General features: G+C 31.7%; 2 protein-coding genes across 2 annotated transcripts; one reads left to right on the forward strand and one right to left on the reverse strand.

Annotated features, from left to right (window-relative positions):
- The first annotated feature begins 567 nt into the window (after positions 1-567).
- Positions 568-2,298, forward strand: LOC137931139 (DNA polymerase epsilon subunit 4-like). Its single transcript, XM_068774540.1, has 2 exons — positions 568-967; positions 1,687-2,298. Exons 1-2 carry the CDS (start codon positions 641-643, stop codon positions 1,828-1,830), a joined length of 471 nt encoding a protein of 156 aa, XP_068630641.1. The 5' UTR covers positions 568-640; the 3' UTR covers positions 1,831-2,298.
- A 106-nt stretch (positions 2,299-2,404) lies between these two features.
- LOC137931334 (maltase 2-like) lies at positions 2,405-17,793 on the reverse strand. Its single transcript, XM_068774807.1, has 11 exons — positions 17,356-17,793; positions 13,805-13,984; positions 10,293-10,456; positions 8,983-9,108; positions 8,177-8,297; positions 7,033-7,364; positions 6,229-6,336; positions 5,079-5,324; positions 4,213-4,310; positions 3,248-3,388; positions 2,405-2,521 (listed from the first exon to the last, which is right to left on the reverse strand). The coding sequence occupies exons 1-11, from the start codon at positions 17,516-17,518 to the stop codon at positions 2,443-2,445; spliced, it is 1,758 nt and encodes a 585-aa protein (XP_068630908.1). The 5' UTR covers positions 17,519-17,793; the 3' UTR covers positions 2,405-2,442.
- Positions 17,794-18,602: the final 809 nt, after the last annotated feature.

Genomic DNA, 18,602 nt, shown 5'->3' on the forward strand with positions numbered 1-18,602 from the left:
TTTTGTACTGACAACTCATCAATACGTCAGTTAATAGTCGCCCACTGCATGGCCTCGTCCAAAGATCGCGTAACCTTGACTAAACTCTAAAACTTGGCAATTATTATTATGTTCTACTTCATCATTCAGAATATCGTTAATCTTATATTTATAATGTTAAAATTAGAAAAACATAGTGACAAGAAAAATTACCATTATGAAAAAAATAGAAGCTTAGTACAAAAAAAATCGTTTTTCTATTTCAGAATTAACAAAGTATACTATATAAAAAAAATTAGATTAAACTCCCTACGAATTTTAATATTTTTTATTTTAAACTATAATAGATATAGGTAAAGGAGCATTTATGAAACTCTAAATAGGAATTTATTATCTTATATTATTTAAAAGAAAGTAGTAAAGAAGTAAAGTACCAAAGAGTTTATTTTTTTAACGATAATAGTTTAACTGGTAGTGTAATTGAGAATCACGTTGCACTGAACTATTGACTAAATTTTTGACAGGTATTATAATTGACATAAAATGTTTGACAGCAAAAACAATATTTTAATTTTTGTTTGGCGCCATTAAAGCCAAATGCTATTCATTTTTTAATATATATACTTTTTAAAATCTTTTTTGCTCCATGTTTTAACTATCAATGAACAGAGAAGATCTCAACATGATAAATGAAGATAATTTAACGGATTTGGATATGTTTGCTGGGATTGAAGATAGTGATCAATATTTATTTAATAATGAAAATCATAGTTCAGAAGGACTTGATTCTGAAGTTGCAAATGCACAAAATTCTGAGGAATTAAATTCCGAAGACCACATCGTTGCGGATAAAAAAACTCCGAATCATCGCACTGATATCGTTCGGTCGACGAAACTACCAAAAGCCAGAATTAGAAACATAATGAAAATGGATCCGGACGTAAGCATCGTGTCTGCTGATGCCGTCTTCTTAGTTACTAAGGCAACAGTAAGTGTACAAAAGTTGGAAAAGTTCTCCTGTACCAGTTATTCCTTATTAGCAACCGTTTTAGTCTAGTAGGTTTTTTTTAACAATAATGCCTTGTCTTGCATGAAAATGGATGTAAATTGGGCTCGGAAATGCAAGGAGAGGGTTTAACTGTGTAGGAATCTTGCTTTATACGACCATGGACAGATTTTCCACTTTGTTTTCCTCATATCTTTTCATGAATATTACTTAGGCGTGAAAGCTGTAGCCAAAGCGGTATAAGCCTCCATGTGACAAACAAATAAAAAATTCTTACACAATTTATTAATCCGATGAAACTATAGTGCAAAATCATTCATTTATTCATTTTCTATCAGCAAAAAAACTTGAAGATTTTATCTATTTCCAATCACCTGTATATAATAATTAGTAAATATAATTTATCACTCTGAAATATGTTATAATAATTTATTTTTTTCTTTTGAAATGCAACAGGCCTATGACTACTAGCAAGATATGATTTTTCTATAGGGAACACCATACATTATTTGTCAGTAAATAAGATATACATTCATACCCTTTCAAGCTACACCTAGAAGGAAGCATCCATTTAAAATAAATAGATTTCTTTTTCCATCGCTATGTGTATGTTAACTTATTTTAATTCTCAAACCTTGATCAATTTTCAATAATAATGATTGGAAATAAGGGAATAAAAAAAATTATGTAATATTTTTCAGGAATTATTTTTGGAGACAATGGCAAAAGAAACATTTACATACACTGCAGCAAGCAAAAGAAAAACAATTGCAAAGAAAGATTTGGACCTTGTTATCAACAAAGTGGATTGTTTGTGTTTCCTTGAAGGTGCAATGGATTTTTGAATTATATGATGTATTTACTAGATAAAATAAGCTAAGAAATTATGGAGTTGGCTTCATAAGTTAGTAATTAAATAAGTATTTCAAGACTCTCTGCAAACGCTTATGTTTAGTTAGTCTCACTTATATAAGCCGGTGTGGTAAAGTTATTTATCTTACATATCCAGTTATATTCCAGAACTGTATACAAAAGTGGCTTCAATCATAAGCGAATACTGGAACTTTAGATTCGATCTCTAGTAAAATCATCATACTTCAGCCTTTGGAAGTTGTCCACTGTTGAATATAGAACTCCTCTATAGGTTTCCAATAGCACCAGTCAGAAGCAGCTTTTACAATTGGAAAGCTGTTTTTCTAAAGAGACGTCTGTTCATCCTGTGGGTAGACATCATATGCAGTGTTTTCCAATCCTTGGTCTCGACTCTATATCCTTAAGGCCCTTGTGGCCATCTGTTAATTTGTGTTTTCTGTGCTCTATGTAAAGCAATAAATATTCTCAGTTAATTGTAAATAAAATGTACAAATAAAACTATATGTTACTAATACTAATTAATTTTATTTTGAAACACTTAAATTACCAATACTTCAATAAATAAGTTAAAATATTAATTACATTCAACAACAATTGTCTAAAGTTTCAAACACTACAGCACAATGTGCAGATATTGGCAGATAGTCCTTCATCAATGGCATCCTGTAAAAAAAAGTCACATATATTATCATTTGTGTGATTTACATATCGTCGTTTTAAAATTTTAAGATTTTGTGTGAAAATTAGGAATTAATTTTATTCTAAGGCCATCAGTTTACTAGGAGGTTATTCAATCGGCCTATTCATAAAACTGAAATGTTAAGTTTAACTTCAATTTTGTTATTTTTTAAACTCTAACACTATGTATGTATAACTTAGTAAGAATTATTAATCTTAATAAAGTAAAAAAAAATGGAAAATTATTAATTCTGTTTTGTACAAAAAGACACAAAAAGATTAAGCAATGGAAAAATAAAAAGATAATTTGTGATATTTATTGATGGGAAGTTGGAGGAAGTTTTCTTTTTTCTAACTGGTACAATGGTCTTGTTATTCACTTAGATCATTTATAGTGATATACAAGTATGTTATGAGAAGAATGTAAGAGCCTGATAGTGACATCTATAATGGCATCCTTCTTGTCAAAGCTATGCGGGCGCCAAAGTCCTCTGGATTTGCGAAGAGTCATCAAAATCTGATCTTTTTTGTCAATGTTGTAAAGATGTACATGTGCACAATGTGTTGACTTATATAACTTATTGAATGCGACAGAGAGAGTACTACATGTATTTTAATACAATTTTAATCAACTTATTCCATAATTTGACTTGAATAAAATTTTAAGATTAGTTTCGTGTAAATATGAGTGGTGAATTTTGTAAGTCTTACCCATTCTTTAGTGAACAGTCCACACCAGAAGCAACAACTCTCATCTTATGCGGCAGCAGACGCAATGAAGACAAGTTAACTACCTCCTCTTTGTAAGAAAGGTTTATGATGCCCACAATACCTGGTGATCCTGGTAGTAGCCTGTCAATGGTACAAGCATAATTACACTAATAAAAGTCAAACATAAAGTATTAGTAATTCTTGTACTATCTCACAAAGGTACGAATAACACAACTTAAACAGTATCTGGAAAGTTTTTAATAATTTTTTTTATTCAATTTTAATCCGTCTACCCTCAAAAATAACTTTTCATTTAAAAGTTATGTTTTTTTCTATCCTATGGGAACGCCAGTTTTTTTTTTAAATTATGGTATAAAACTTTTTAGCTACCTCAAATCAGGTGATACGGAATGCCAATAAGGCAAACAGAATTCATGTATATTAAATATATTTTTTATTCATATTTTTATATACTTTTTATTTTACACGTCTGAAATTAAATATGTACAGATTCGTAATAACTAAAAATGTACATTGGTTGGTTTTATCACTCAAGGTTATTTCTCACAGATAATTATAGTATAGAAAAAAAGGATTAAAAGCCGGTATCCAAGTATACATTCAAACAAAGTAAATATATGTAATATTTACTCATATGAATTATTATAAATACAACAATAAATAAAAACTTATATAACCATGATGTATAAAATGTTTAATATCAGTATACAAGTCATATAAGACTACAATGTGATAAGATTTCCCAAAGTAAAGAAGCAATTAATGACATCTACATAATTTGTTTAAAAGTTTATAACATTACACGAAAGAGTACTAAATTATTAGGTAAAATTAAATAACGTGTGATAAAATTCGAACAATCGTTTTTCATTTTATCTTTGAATATAGATCTGACAGTAAACTTTAAATAGATTATAATAGCAGTTGCAATGTGTCTAACTTACCTAGTGATAACCAGAATTGATTCAGACAACGCTCTCGTTTCTAAGTCACCCAAACGTGCTGCTGGTTTCTTCCTGGCCGCTGCTAAGTCTTTGTAAAACTAAAAAAGAAATCAACAAAATTTAAAAAATAAATATCACATTTTAAAAAGTTGCCATTTTTAATACTGATTTTAAGTCCACAAAATCATTAATGCATTGGAATATTTCCTGTTTTAATAACTATTCTACTTGCTTTAAAAGGCTTTACCACGGAAAGTTAATTTGTCGAATTTTAATTAGAGAAAATAAGCAAATAAAATAACCGGGACCTTATCACTTTATTTGTTGATTTAGTGTCTTAATAATAAACAACGATTGCATACGAAAATAAGCTTTCTATTCGTACACCGAAGAAATTTATTTCAATGAGGGTAGAATTAAATTGTTATGTGTAAATGTGTTTTCTTTTACACGATATATATTTTTTTGATTGACTTCAAATTTTTCACAGCCGGAAAGAAAAATTTTATTTTTACTGTTACACCCACAGTTATTATAAACTTTCTCGTGAACGTGTAAATTGATTTTCGCTTAACGACACTATTATCATCATGTTCTACAAAGATGGCTACGATGACCGGTCTTGTGCTGCCGGCATCCAGCGACGTCCCGTGACTCGTCGATCCAACTCATGTGGGCCTAACCATGCCTCGTTAACTGGCTCTTAGTCGCCACTTGAGAACTTTAGGGCTCCAACGGTCGCCGGTTGCACAAGCAACGTTCCCCGTCCACTGCCATTTCAGACGAGCAATCCTTTGATCTTTATCGCACCCGCTCGTATAACCCTATTCATTGCACTCATACATGCTAGCGGAAAACTTACTAACCGTGTAGTGACTTCTAGTGGAAAGTTGGGCAGCTAAGTTGACCGTGACGTAGTTGTCGGCGACCGGCAGCCATGTGGCGGCCGTGGAGTTAGAGAAGCCAGCATGAGCGGTGGCGTCCCAGTGGTAGGGAGTGCGTTCGGGGTCACGCGAAGTGCGTGCGTAACGCCCCGCCCCGGAGGCACAGGCTTGCGGATCACGCGTGTCTCGCCAGCTCACGTACCCGTCCGTCATACCCAGCTCCTCGCCCTGATGAAAAACCCCAATTCGGTGAAATTGGTGTATAGCTGGCTAAGTCGAGGCTCCCCGGAGAGCACACGAAATTAGCTGCCTTTATAGTAGTTTTAAGCTAAGGGCGCTCTGTGCCTTGCCTTTACAAACCTGCGGAATCTGCAAATATTATATGGGCAGCAGTGTAAGGCAGGTACAAAAATGACCAGGCCATGATCCAGGCGAAAATAAATCATGCCCAGACAGCTGTTTTAATATACAATATTTTATAACACAAAATACCACATCTTAACACCATTCGGTTAAACATGTAAATGATGTCGAAACTCTCTCTAAAAATTAACTCTCTTAACTATTGATATATTTATTCATATTTATCAATTGTGTGCGTCAAGGGTATAATGCCAGAAGAGCCCAATTTAATAAAAAGTAAAATTAAATTGCTCCCCTATAAATATAGAAATAATCGACTCGCCAGATAACAAGGCTTCGATTCCAAAGAAATATAACAATGAATCCGGATTACTGTTACAAAGATGCTATCGTGATATCGACATTCGAAAGTTATTATTTATTACATTATGGAAATCCAAAGGTGTTTATAACCAAACTGCATTCTGATGTATTGAATAGGTGCTAGTATGTTCTTATTTCTAATGAAAGACTATTTGTCCCCCGCTTCCTTAGCAAATTTTATGTACACCCCCTTAACCAGCTGATGACATTTCATAAAATTGGATCTCTTAGCTGTCTTCCACTCGGCTAAAAAATATTCAAATCCAATTTCAAGCCTCTAAGCCTTATCATTTTAAAGATATCGTGATAAGTCAGTATATAGGTGAAAATCTTTTTTTCTATATATAGATAGATGTGCAAGCATTTCAGAATTCTGTGTAGTCTGTGGTCATTAAATAAACATTACCTGGTAAGTGATGGCAATACCGGGCAGCAAGAGTGCCAGCATGTTCATAGCGTCCACGCGGTCGGTACCCTGCCGGGACGCGACTCGACTCTGGTCGTGGTTTCCGTTCTGAAAACGAGACATTTGTAAACAAGCAGACAATTGACAGACGTTGGGGCCGAAAGGTTCTGGAGCGGCGACCAGGACAACATAAAAGTTTAGTAACAGAATTTCTAGAAAAAGAACATAAGTACCTATGAACTATTTAATGTCTGGTACATTAATTAAAATAGACTAGTTAGTAAAAGATACGCCGTTGAAGATTTACATACAGGGTGATTGGTTGTAGACGTAAAATCTTTATAGGAGTTCATATTTTATTTATTTATTTATTAACAGTTTTTTGTACACCATAGACAATAAATAGAGAAAGAAAAAGAAATAATTCATACGATACAAGAGGCAGTCTTATCGCTCAAAGCGATCTCTAACAAACAACCTTTATAATATATGCCTCATTTGCTGTTAAATAGTATATGGTACGAATCCCTATCCGAAAATAATGGTTTCAAAAGAAATAAGTTATAGATAATATAAGAAAGGGCGTCTACAAAATTCGGTTTACGACATATTAGAATGAATTATTGTTTACTACCTGTCCCAGTCGAATTCTAATAAAAAAAGAAACATTTCCCAGTGATCACTTTATAGCTTTAAAGCTTTTTGGAGACAAATTAGTTAAATAACCAATCAGCTCGTATAGAGCCCGCTATCTGATGGAAGCTCTATGATTTGAATATATGTTCGAAGATGATTAATACTTACCACCCAGTTAGCTGTCTTTCCACTTGGCATGTACGTCATCCACTTGTCAATGACCAGTTTGATGTCGTACGCGGTGGACGTGTTACGGATGTCCCCGAGGAACGAGAAGTTAAAAGGCACGGAGCCGTTTCTATGCTTATCACCGTAGTAGCGTATCATGTTGCTGATATCCGCGTAGGCCTCCGTCATCATGATCTTATGTTCCGCATGAGGCTGCGTGTACTCGTCGAGTAGTTCGCGCCAATCGTACACCATCTCGTACGTCTCGTTTAAGTTCTTCGTGTAAATGTGATCCAAATACTTATAATCGCCGGGAACTGCGTCATCGTTACCTTGAATATAAAACTATGTTATTCGTGTATACTTTTCAAAAAATGTAATTCATACAACAGGTCGTTAATCCAATAGCTAATAAACCTTGTTGCGCTTTATCATTATTGCATTGTAAAGGTCCGACAGTTAGGATTCTGACCTCTCGAAAGAAGGGTACCAGGATTGAATAAACACCAATATACTGTGTCTTCATGGTAGTCACTTATACACTTTGGATCAGGGATGAGAAACACACGGCTCGCGGACTGCTTGCGACCCCTTCAAAATGTTTATGTGGTGCGCCATGCGTTTCGAATATTATATAATTATAAAATTTATTATAATAAAGTGGTAGCACATAATAAACAAAAACAATCTGTTTGGGAAAAGTAACTCGCACAGTTACTTGTTCAAACATACAATACGAACGCGACGCGTTTGCGCGATTTTTTGTATTGAATTTGTAGATGAAAAATTATTTTTTTGTTCTATTATTATAAATAAGTGGTACTTTATATGCTGCCCATAAAACAATTTTAATATTTAAATTAACGTCTTGATTAAAAAGGTTGCTCATCCCTGCTATATATAAATAGGTAGGGGATTTTTATTACTACACCGTGAAGTCATAACACGAATATAATTCTGGATTGTTATGATTATTTAACAAAGAACTTTTTACATGGCTCCTTGACGCATGCTCCATGAAGAGCTTTAGAGCTTGCTTATCGAAACCTCATTTGTTTACGTCACAGGGTGTAAGCTATTTGGCCCATACCAAATCTATTTAAACTAATAATAGTTACAAGATGCTAAACTAGTAAAAGCGTACCTGATCGTGGCTCGTCTGGGTACTTCCCGCCGAAGTCCTCAGGTCGTGCCTCGTAGAGCATGTTAATAGCATCCACCCGGAAACCAGATACGCCCATATCCAGCCAGAACCTCAGCACTTCCTGCGGACAATAAATAAAAATCATAGATATATAAATAACACCTTTGTATACCACATATATACATGGTCATTGGAAATAGGTGTAAAACCTTTGAAGGTTTTAAATGTATGGCAAAAAAAATCAAAAAGCTTTAACATCTTTTTCTAATCAAACTATATAGAGTGTTGTCTTTCAAATATGTTACAATTATTTATATTTTCTATTGGAATACAACAGTTCAATAACTTTTCGCAGTACAAAGACTGCAGGGAGAGATATTAAACCGTAATTAATTTGAATTTTTAAAACGCTTTTCGTTACTATATTCTCATTACGTTATTATTTCTAATAAAACCCGCTTGGCATTCCGACATAAGAAGACCCGTGAGGGTCGAAACTCGACTTAGTGGTTATACTACTACTCACTAAGGTATTTTCACAGATGGGACGTGTTTACGACTTTCGTAACTTCAAGTTAAGTTGTCATTATAAAAAATCAATCTGATTCTTGATTCATTTAATTTAATTGATTCATTTAATGGCGTACTAAAGATCCTTAGTGGATATTTACAAATTTATATGAAAAAAAATTATAAATAAATGAAATTTTTATGTGTCATTTTATTGTATTGTGTTAAGCTTATAATGTTTCCACTGTCGGGACACTTTTGGAAGGGACATTTTCTTAGCTTATGATTTGAGTTACCTTCATCTCCTCCTGCACCTTAGGTTCGCGATAGTTAAGGTCGGGCTGGCCCACCACGAACTGATGCAGATAGAACTGGGCACGTTCTTCGTTGTACTCCCACGCACTGTTACCGAAGTTGCTAAGCTAATCATGAAAAAGTAAAAAAGCATTCAAATTCAATCCTAGAGACAAAATATTCTAGAGAAATTATTTTCGTCAACATTCATGTACGGACACTTCCGTTTCGTAAACTCTGTCCCAATGAAGATTTAAAAGTCCCCATGGCTAACAGCATTTTATCCAAACTAACTAACTTCATCCAAAACAACAGTACGATCATGTAAAAAATATCAATAATTTGATTTTATTCTTTACTCGACATATCGTTAATATAGCGCTTCTTCTATCTCATTTATGCAAATGTTAACAATTCTAAATAAATATAAAGGTGTGTTTACATGTGGCATTAGCGCTGGTAGCATTAAAATATCATATTATATTATATTATATTATATTATCACAGTCAGTTTCTAGGTGTCTTCGTCTTTTCAGTCCATAGACACCCTCTGTAAGGGCTCACCCAAAGGTATCTATTAGGGGATATACTATAATCGCCACGCGTGGCAGGCGGGTTGGCGATCGCAGTGTGATATTATGGCATGCAGAGAACACTTCTGCCCATCACCTGGAAACCTGTTTAGTGAGCAGTGGCAACCCTATGTAATTAATATAGAAAGTGTGAATTACATAAGATTGTATCGCGGGAATCGAACCCGCGACGAATGATCGCAGGTCTCAGTCCTCTACCGCCATTTACCACTGCTCGAGATTTTCTGTTTAAGTTTCTTATGTTTAAGTAAATGAACCTTTATTTCCCTTGGTCATGTTAAACTTGAAAACGACTTTGCGAATATCTCTCGTCTTTATTTTATGACTTTTCCCACAGAATTCAAATTTAAAAAATCATAATTACGATTCAGCGTGCATGTTTCCGCCACGTAGAGAAAAAGGAAACCAAGGTTTTCACAATGCAATGACCTTTCTCTAATTGCTTCTTTTGCTCAATGGGTTATAAGTTATTAAACGTTACTGATTACTATGATTTAGTTATAAATTCGGTTATTTATTTTTCTACGTATGAACTTTTCTTATTTTGCCTCAAACCTAAAAAGAGCCGACTCGTCTTTGTACTAGTTGGAAGTTTTAATATGTACGCATTTGTCTCGTCAACAGGAAATTGCATAATTTACTTTAGCAAAGGAAAAGTGAAAAAATACTTCACTTGTTTACATTGTTGGTATAATCTAGTAGTGGTTTTTAAGGTTTACCCAGTTGCTAGGAGGCAGCAGGACGTCCGGTTTATCCGGGTGGGGCACGCCGTCGGCCCACACATAGTAATTCTCGTAGTCCGGTTCCCGGCGCGCCGACCGGATGAACCAATCGCTCTCGTTGCTCGTGTGGTTTGGAACAAAATCCAGAATCACACGAATGCCTACGACAGATACGAAGATAATGTTATTATGTTTAAATTTCAGGTCAATACCAAGATCATTTATAATCCTAACTATTTTATTAGTCTGCATTGTACGAGTATATCTGTATACGTGTTATCAGCATTTCTTGTTAGTTAAGGTGTTTAATCATATGTTGACAAAGATGGTAAAATTACACACAGGTAATATTACGCATAAATTATTATTTTATATTTAAAAACTCTCTTTAATTGACCAGTGAAAATTGATCGACTATTTATAACACTAACATTTTCGACAATATAAATTAAACGAGAATATTTAGACAAAAATTCAATAAATAAGTCAGTTATGTTTTAACAAGTGAATCTAGGAGAGATATAAAACTTAGTTAAGAATATTTTTTCTACGGCGTATACTTTTATAAGGCGGGTAAAGATTTAAGACATTCTAAATAATGAATATATTTTTCTAAAACAAACAATGTAAGTTAATGTGTCAAGGTGCATTAATTTTCCTCGTGTTTTGTTGTTCCGAGACGGCACTCACAATAAGTTTTGTTAAGTACGTGCATACAAATGACAAAACATACTGTATTGTTTTAAAACGAAAGGTATAATTCATTACCTACAATTAATAACGTTGGCAAACTCCCACAAATAAAAAAAAATAAAAAAAAACATTAATAACACTAAAAATATATTGTAATATTTAGTTTATAGGAGAGATTCCTAGTTTAGGTTTATTAGACATGTTCTATATGGTGAATTCATAATTTTATTATGTAATTGATATTTTTCTGAGCTTTTTTCCATTTTTTTAGACCCGTATTTTCACCAACAAAAATTCTTTTTTAATTCAACTATTTAATTAATTTTTGATATTTTGTGTCCATCAACTATTATACTTTTCTATTATAATTATATATAAGATTTTTAGCAAATAGAAATGACGCCAGAACCTTTATATAAATATTGCGACGCATTTTATACAGTTTAATCAACGTCGTAGAAAACTATTAGACAAGTTTTTTTCCGAAAATCCATTGCGTTGTATTGACGCATTTTTATAGAATAAATTAAAATATTTACATAATTTTTACTATATAAAAATAAAAACTGTTTATTTTACTTCGGAAGCGGAATTCGTAACCTGTTTTTTTTGTACGGCTACTATTTACATTTGTGTGTATGAAATTCTTTTTAATTTCTTCATTAAAAATAATCTTACGTACGTAGTTCAAATAAGACAATGTTATCTAGTTGAAGTTTTTAAAACGGTTATTAAATTATTCGCAATAAATTAAATTGTGTATATTGATAATTCAAATATTGAATGGTTGAATTAAAAATTTAAATGCAATATCCATGAATTCTGAACAAAAGACAATAGATTTAATAAATACATCCTAAGACAGTTATCGACAGATGTAGGACAAAAACACGGAAATATATACTTCCGTTAGTGTGACTACATTATAAACTATTGCTATAAGGAAATGTAAAAACCGATGATACGTTTTCCTGCTCGAACTTAACCTCTAAAATAGTGACAATCAACCTTTTCTCATGTGACATTTATGAACAGATTGCTTACATCCCTAACCCTTTTTGAAATTTCGTGACGGTTTTTTATCGTTGTCTCAAGCAGTTATTTAATTCAAATTATAAATAATAATAACCTCCATTATAAACGAATTATTTACTGTTATTAAAAATGTTTTTAGCATGCCCATTTATTGACTTTGTAAAATAATATAAAAATTATTACTTTCCGGTATAATAATTTAAAAATATTTGTATTTATATATTATAGTTTATATAAGATAGATACACGTAATAGTATTAAATTAACTTATCATTATTTCTAAGCCATAATATATCTATTTTTATTTAAATAAAGTAAGACTACATGGATTAAAAAAAATCTGAACAGCCGAAGGTTGTGCACGGCTCCCATATATATCGGTACAAATCGATATTGACAATGACGTGACATCACTAGCAATGTGCGACGTATCAATCATTGCAGTATGAATGACCTTATTACATTATTTTTCGATGTCGTTAACTCAAAAAATATTTCAAATAAAATCTTTACTTTCAATAATTGATTTAGCAGAAAATATATTGGAGATAATATATATGATAACGTGATTTTTAGAAAGATGTCAAAATGATTTTCCGTGTTAAAATATACCCAATGGCTAATGTAATTATTATAATTTAGAACTTAACGCCGTGAACGTATCTTAAACGCTGTAAAGCGGTTTCGGTAACACTAAGTTCGCCAAAGATCCACATAGGCTGCTTCCATCCGGACCTATTGGAATTCTATGAAAGAGGCCTCTATCAATCAGTGGATAAAATGGTAATGTTGAAACGTAAAAGTTAAGACCATAATAATATAAATCGATGGAGATAAGCTGAAGAGTTATAATAGATACTATGCACAGATGAGTTAATACCACATTAAATTAGAGTTCTTTCATTATAGTACCTGGCATACGATATCACACGTCGGAAATGTAAGGATTTTATAAATATCCGTTTTAATTATTTCCTATAAATACGAAGGTATTAAAGTAGTAAATAAAACATGTCTATATTACTATGTGTTTTTATCTACTAATATTCTACTATCTGCTACTTCAAAACAAATCTGTAGGTATTTATGTTTTAATATGATATCATATATAGAAACGTATTTTACATTACGACGCACATGAGTGCTGCTGCCTCAACCCATCGTTAAATCTTTAATAGTTCCATTGTTCTTATTATGAAGTTAATGTTTTCTGTTCTAAGCACATGAAGAATTAAGGATCAGTTTTGATGATTTGCAATATTGTTATACAGGTGATTAGTAACAGTTTGTTAAAAGTTTAAAGGGGGTGAATATATAGCATGTTTGCTGCTTAAAATCATTGCATTAAGTTTCCAGTTATAAATAAAATGTGTAAAAAGTATTTTAAATAAATAAATATTAATAATATATCACGAAAAGCGTTTTCAAAATTGGGATAACTACATATCAAAATTTATTATTGTTTACTGCCTGTCTTTGTAGACTCTGTACTGTGTGTTATTGTTCGAGTAGAAAAAATAAATTAATGTAATATATTTCAGAGCGATCACTATACAGGATGATTGTAAATAGATGTAAAAGCTTTTAAGCTTTTTGCTAAAAAATAAGTTATAATTTCCACCGACTCGAAGTTTTTACACCTATAACCAATCAAACATTATAATGTATACAAGAAACCGCGCCTGGATGGACTCGTCTAAACGAGTTATTAATTAAATTTGCAATGAGAGAGAGTCATATAACATTTTGTGTAGGAGCTGAAAAGAAGAAGAATATCTCACCCATTTTTCGAGCATCTTTCATGAGCATGTGAAAGTCGTCCATGGTTCCATATTCCGGGGCGATCTCCCGGTAGTCTGCTATGTCGTATCCGAAGTCATACATTGGGGATAGATATATTGGTGACATCCAAATAGCGTCAACTCCAGTCTCTCTTAAATACGGTAGCTTCTCCCTTATACCTGCCAAAGACAATAAAATATCAGATAATGGTATTTGAGAATACGACACTATGCTAGGGATTTCCTTACGAGATCGAGTCAGGAATAAGAAGATCCATAGACGAACGAAAGGATTCTAGCGGATTGGCAAGTTGAAGAGGCAGGTGGCAGCAGTGGCGTACCTAGAACCTTTGGCGCCCGGGGCGATCTCCAGTTTGCCGCCCTTTCTATTATATAAGTCAATCATATAGTGGTTTTTATAAATTAATACACATAAATAGATTACTAAGTTATTAAATCAATATTAATTATTACACAGAGTAAATGTTTTTTACACATATTTGTATGCACTCGTAAATATATTTATATAATATCTACTCTCCTAGCTTTCATACTAGAAAAATCATGTATAATGCTCCCAAAATTTATATTATTTGTAATTTCTTGTTCTATTGACAATCTTGCAAGATTTTGTAGTCTTAATTGACATGAATATTGATATATCTCTTTAAAGTAATCATATAAACTATTCAAATAAAATGACATTTATAAACTGACATCAAAAAATTTTAGTAAGGAAAAATTGCCGAACAAAATCGTAAAGATCCTTTTACGAATTAAACGAATTTTAATGAATACAATAAAATAAAATTATTATCTTCTTCTTGAATTAGAATTCAAAATTTACACTAAAATGCATTTACATACACCGAGGAATAATATTCGAAATCATATAGTTAATCATAATTTATAAATCAAATATTAAACTTATAATAATCATAATAATCACTTATTATTCAAGAATAAAAATAAATATGAAATGAATAAGTTGCTTTTTACAACTATAAGTAAATATAAAAAATGCCGCCCCAAGGTAAGTGCCGCCCGGTGCGGACCGCACCCACCGCCCCCCCCTAGGTACGCCACTGGGTGGCAGGCCACATAGTACGCAAAACAGATGGCTGCTGATGCCTTAAGTTTCTTGAGTTGCGACCACGGATCGGCTAGTGTAAGACATCCATCTACGAGATGGAAAGATGACTTTGCTAAAGTTGTCGGATGATTTGAACGTAGGTCACTTTCGACTGCCCTTATTGAAAATTTATGGGTTTGGCGTTTGACCAATATTGATCATCCTATGAATGAAATGATGATGATAAAATATAGTGACAGAAATTAATAAAAATCAATACTCGTGCATATATGGGTTGATTTAAAGTTTGAGGCTAATTGTTTCTTATCTAATATATAAAATTCTCGTGTCACGGTGTTCGAACTTGAACTCCTCTGAAACGGCTTGACTAATTTTTACCAAATTTAATATGCGTATTCAGTAGGTCTGAGAATCGGCTACTATCTATTTTCTATACCCCTTAGTGATAAAGGTTGTTCACACTTAAAAATTTTTTTTTATTTTTTTAACGAAATTTTTTGTTTTTATTTTTTTATGATACAGCATACAAGAATACATACAACCATAAATTTTCACCCCTCTACTATCAACCCTTATTTTTAATTTGTAATGTAAAATATCAATTTTTTTTTGCAAAACAACGTTTGCGGGATCAGCTAGTAATATATACATTTTTTTAGTGCTCCAGTGCTCTTCTTGAGACATAAAGAAGTATATTTCATGAGGCCAATTACATTAGCTCTAAAAATAGCTAAATTATTATATTATTTGTATTAAAACAGTCACTTAATATCTGGAAAAGCTATCTGGATATCAGTAATTAAATGTTTGTTATTTTTAAATCCGAACTTAAATGTTTGACAAAAAATTTCTGACTCAGGGCTGTAACATTTTTTATTATTACAAAACGGAATGTAGCTAATTAAAGTATAGTGTTATATTTCACATTTCTGTCAATAGAAAAAGATGACTTTAAAAAGTAAATTAGATTTTTATCTTATTATGAATAAATATTTTTCAAAAGTTAACTAAATGTAATTTCATATTATTTATTGTATAAAATTAAATTAGCGTTAGAAAAAAATCAAAGATTGCGCAACATCATTAGAATAGCGATCATGAGGCGTGATAGATAACAACTGCCCAAAAAATTCATATAAAAACTTCGAATATAATTTGATAGTTTTTACTTGTACATCGCGTTAACAAACAAAAAAACAAATAAAAAACAGACACGACTGTATATTGTAAATACGTGTCTGTTTTTTATTTAAGAAAAGGATTTATATAAACAAAAAATATACATAAAATTTTAATCATTAGTTCATTTGTTGTTGCATGATAAAAATTAAATAAACTAAATAAGAATGTTAGTTTTTGTACGAATTGGCAATACACTGTTTTTATACCGTTTATTACAGTTCCTGTGAGGATTTTAATGGTATTCTTGATAATATTTTACGTTTCATAAATAAATTATCTGTCGAAGAACTCGAGCAAAACACCTAAGATAAATTTTATTAGCCTTAATCTTTAGATCTTTTTAAGGAAATTTGGCAGTATTGAAAATTAAGTTCAAAATTAAATTTATACGATGATTCGAAAAACATTTGTATAATTTAAATACTTATAAAATAACGGCAGATATATAATAAACACAAGAATTAAAAATAAACTCGTAACGTCTAAATTTCGTCGTCATAAAGTTATAAAATCACAATTTCACGGGTTTAATTGTACACATAAATAAAGTTCAATAAACTATCCTAGACCTGCCTTTTGTTAGTTTTGAATCTAAAATAAAAAGTATAATTGAATAAATTATAATATTAAAGATTGTTTCATTTTTATTGATGATATAATAATTTATATATCAATCTTTGTTGAATTTTATTTAAAAGGTGCAATTGTAGAATTTCTGACCGGCTTTTCTACATTTCAGCCCTTCGATCTGGTGGCAGATTACTACTTATAATGTTGAAATTATTGCCAATTCAAAAGTGCGTGTGAATTGTTACTAGAACAAAGATCCAGAATTTGAATTTGTCGACATCATTAGTTGGTATAGTATCATAAATATAATTTCCTTCAAATTAAAGTCGAACCGAAATTGGGCGTATTAGTTGATAATCACAGAAAATTAATTAAAAGAATTTATAAGTAAAAAAAGTAAAATCATTTATGCACCTATAATGTTTTTTTCTATTATTACCACTAATTTTTTACTCTTTCGCCCTATAGTGTCACTCGGCTCAAGGGCCCACACGAAGGCACTTTGGCTTGGACTGACGATACCTGCTTAGCATTCCAATACCAGGGCTTTCGAGAGTGCTAAAACCTCTGCTTGGCCAGTTGCTATTGCCTGGCTAATATCACTACTACTACGTCTAAAAGCGTTAGTTCAGGTTAAATCATAGTCTGGTTTCTCTTCAAAACAACAAAGTCTTTCGCGAATTATAGTAGTTAATAACATTCTTACCGTTTAAGTCTCCAATACCATCACCGTTGCTGTCTTTGAAAGAACGCGGATATATTTGGTAAATTAAAGCCGTTTGCCACCAATTGTGATCGATCTCCTCTGTCGCAATCAAACATTGTATTATCACAGTTAATGTTATGATCAGAAGCTTTATAGAACGCATTGAGATACTTTTAAATTATATTTTATTACTTATATTTATTTAGTCTTAGAATTTATAAATTATTGTATCCACTAATAGACCGTTTCCGACGATTTCTTGCGAACAAATACTTTAGTAATGTGTCGTTTCTTTAAACAGAGGAAGTGCTAATCAAGGAAAATTATTTAAACGATCTAAGACTATTCTGTACAATGTCTTTGTCACCGTATTTATATGTTTTCTTTCATAAATTTGTATATATGTACGATTTTAAAATTCTTAACAATAAAAGTTTCATGATATATAATCACTAAGTTTTCACTTGCACCAACAAGTATCTAACAATATTATAAAAAATATTTTTTTGTAATAATTATTATTACACTGACACTTAAAATTGGAATAATATCTTCCGGAATTTATTTTTGCGATGTATTTTAAGATGAACGTCAACGCTTCACGAAAGTTGCAACTTTAATGCGAGTAGCGTATTGCGAATTATATTTTTCTATAGCAAGCGCAACCTGTCCAATGTTTATTAACCTCCTACATGTCCGGTGGGGCATACTCCCAATTATTGTCGAAAATTATCTCACATTGGTTTATATACTCTAATTAGTCACGTTATGGTCCATTTTTATATGACTCTCTGACCTAGGGACAGCACGCGAATAAATTTTATTATCTAGATATTTACATTCGAATTTTAATATAAAAAATTCTAAATTTAAATGAAACGTGAATATTTATTTATCTTTTATAGCCATTTTTATGAATTAAGGTTTTTTATAACTTAATGGTTGCAAAATTGTCTTTTTAAAACTTATTCGTTTTTATTTTATAACATTTTAAGAATAATAATATTTATGACTAAATTCGGTTTGATAGTTGATTACATTTAAACAACGTTAAATCAAAAAATAGTTAAATCGAATTTTTTAATTAAAATTACTGAATACACATGGTTAAGGCTACGGAATATGAACAAAATATTTGAAGAGTTGGATTGAACGATTATTTATACTTAATATTTCACGTTCAGTAAGTTTAAATATTAACATATGTCAATCGTAATGACTATGATCATATATAAATAGCTTTCATG

This window comes from Battus philenor, unplaced genomic scaffold (assembly GCF_028537555.1).
Source record: "Battus philenor isolate CCGP_79_NKW_IND1 unplaced genomic scaffold, ilBatPhil1.0.hap1 SCAF_7, whole genome shotgun sequence".
NCBI classification, from domain to species: Eukaryota; Metazoa; Arthropoda; class Insecta; order Lepidoptera; family Papilionidae; genus Battus; species Battus philenor.

Excerpts from the sequence above, each read along its gene's own strand:
- LOC137931334 (XM_068774807.1), bottom strand. The coding sequence starts at position 17,518 with ATGCGTTCTATAAAGCTTCTGATCATAACATTAACTGTGATAATACAA. Across the intron at positions 10,457-13,804 it reads GAAAGATGCTCGAAAAATGG|GCATTCGTGTGATTCTGGAT; the intron begins GTGAGATATTCT and ends TATCTGTCGTAG. Across the intron at positions 7,365-8,176 it reads CCCAGACGAGCCACGATCAG|GTAACGATGACGCAGTTCCC; the intron begins GTACGCTTTTAC and ends TTTATATTCAAG.
- LOC137931139 (XM_068774540.1), top strand. The coding sequence starts at position 641 with ATGAACAGAGAAGATCTCAACATGATAAATGAAGATAATTTAACGGAT. Across the intron at positions 968-1,686 it reads TCTTAGTTACTAAGGCAACA|GAATTATTTTTGGAGACAAT; the intron begins GTAAGTGTACAA and ends AATATTTTTCAG.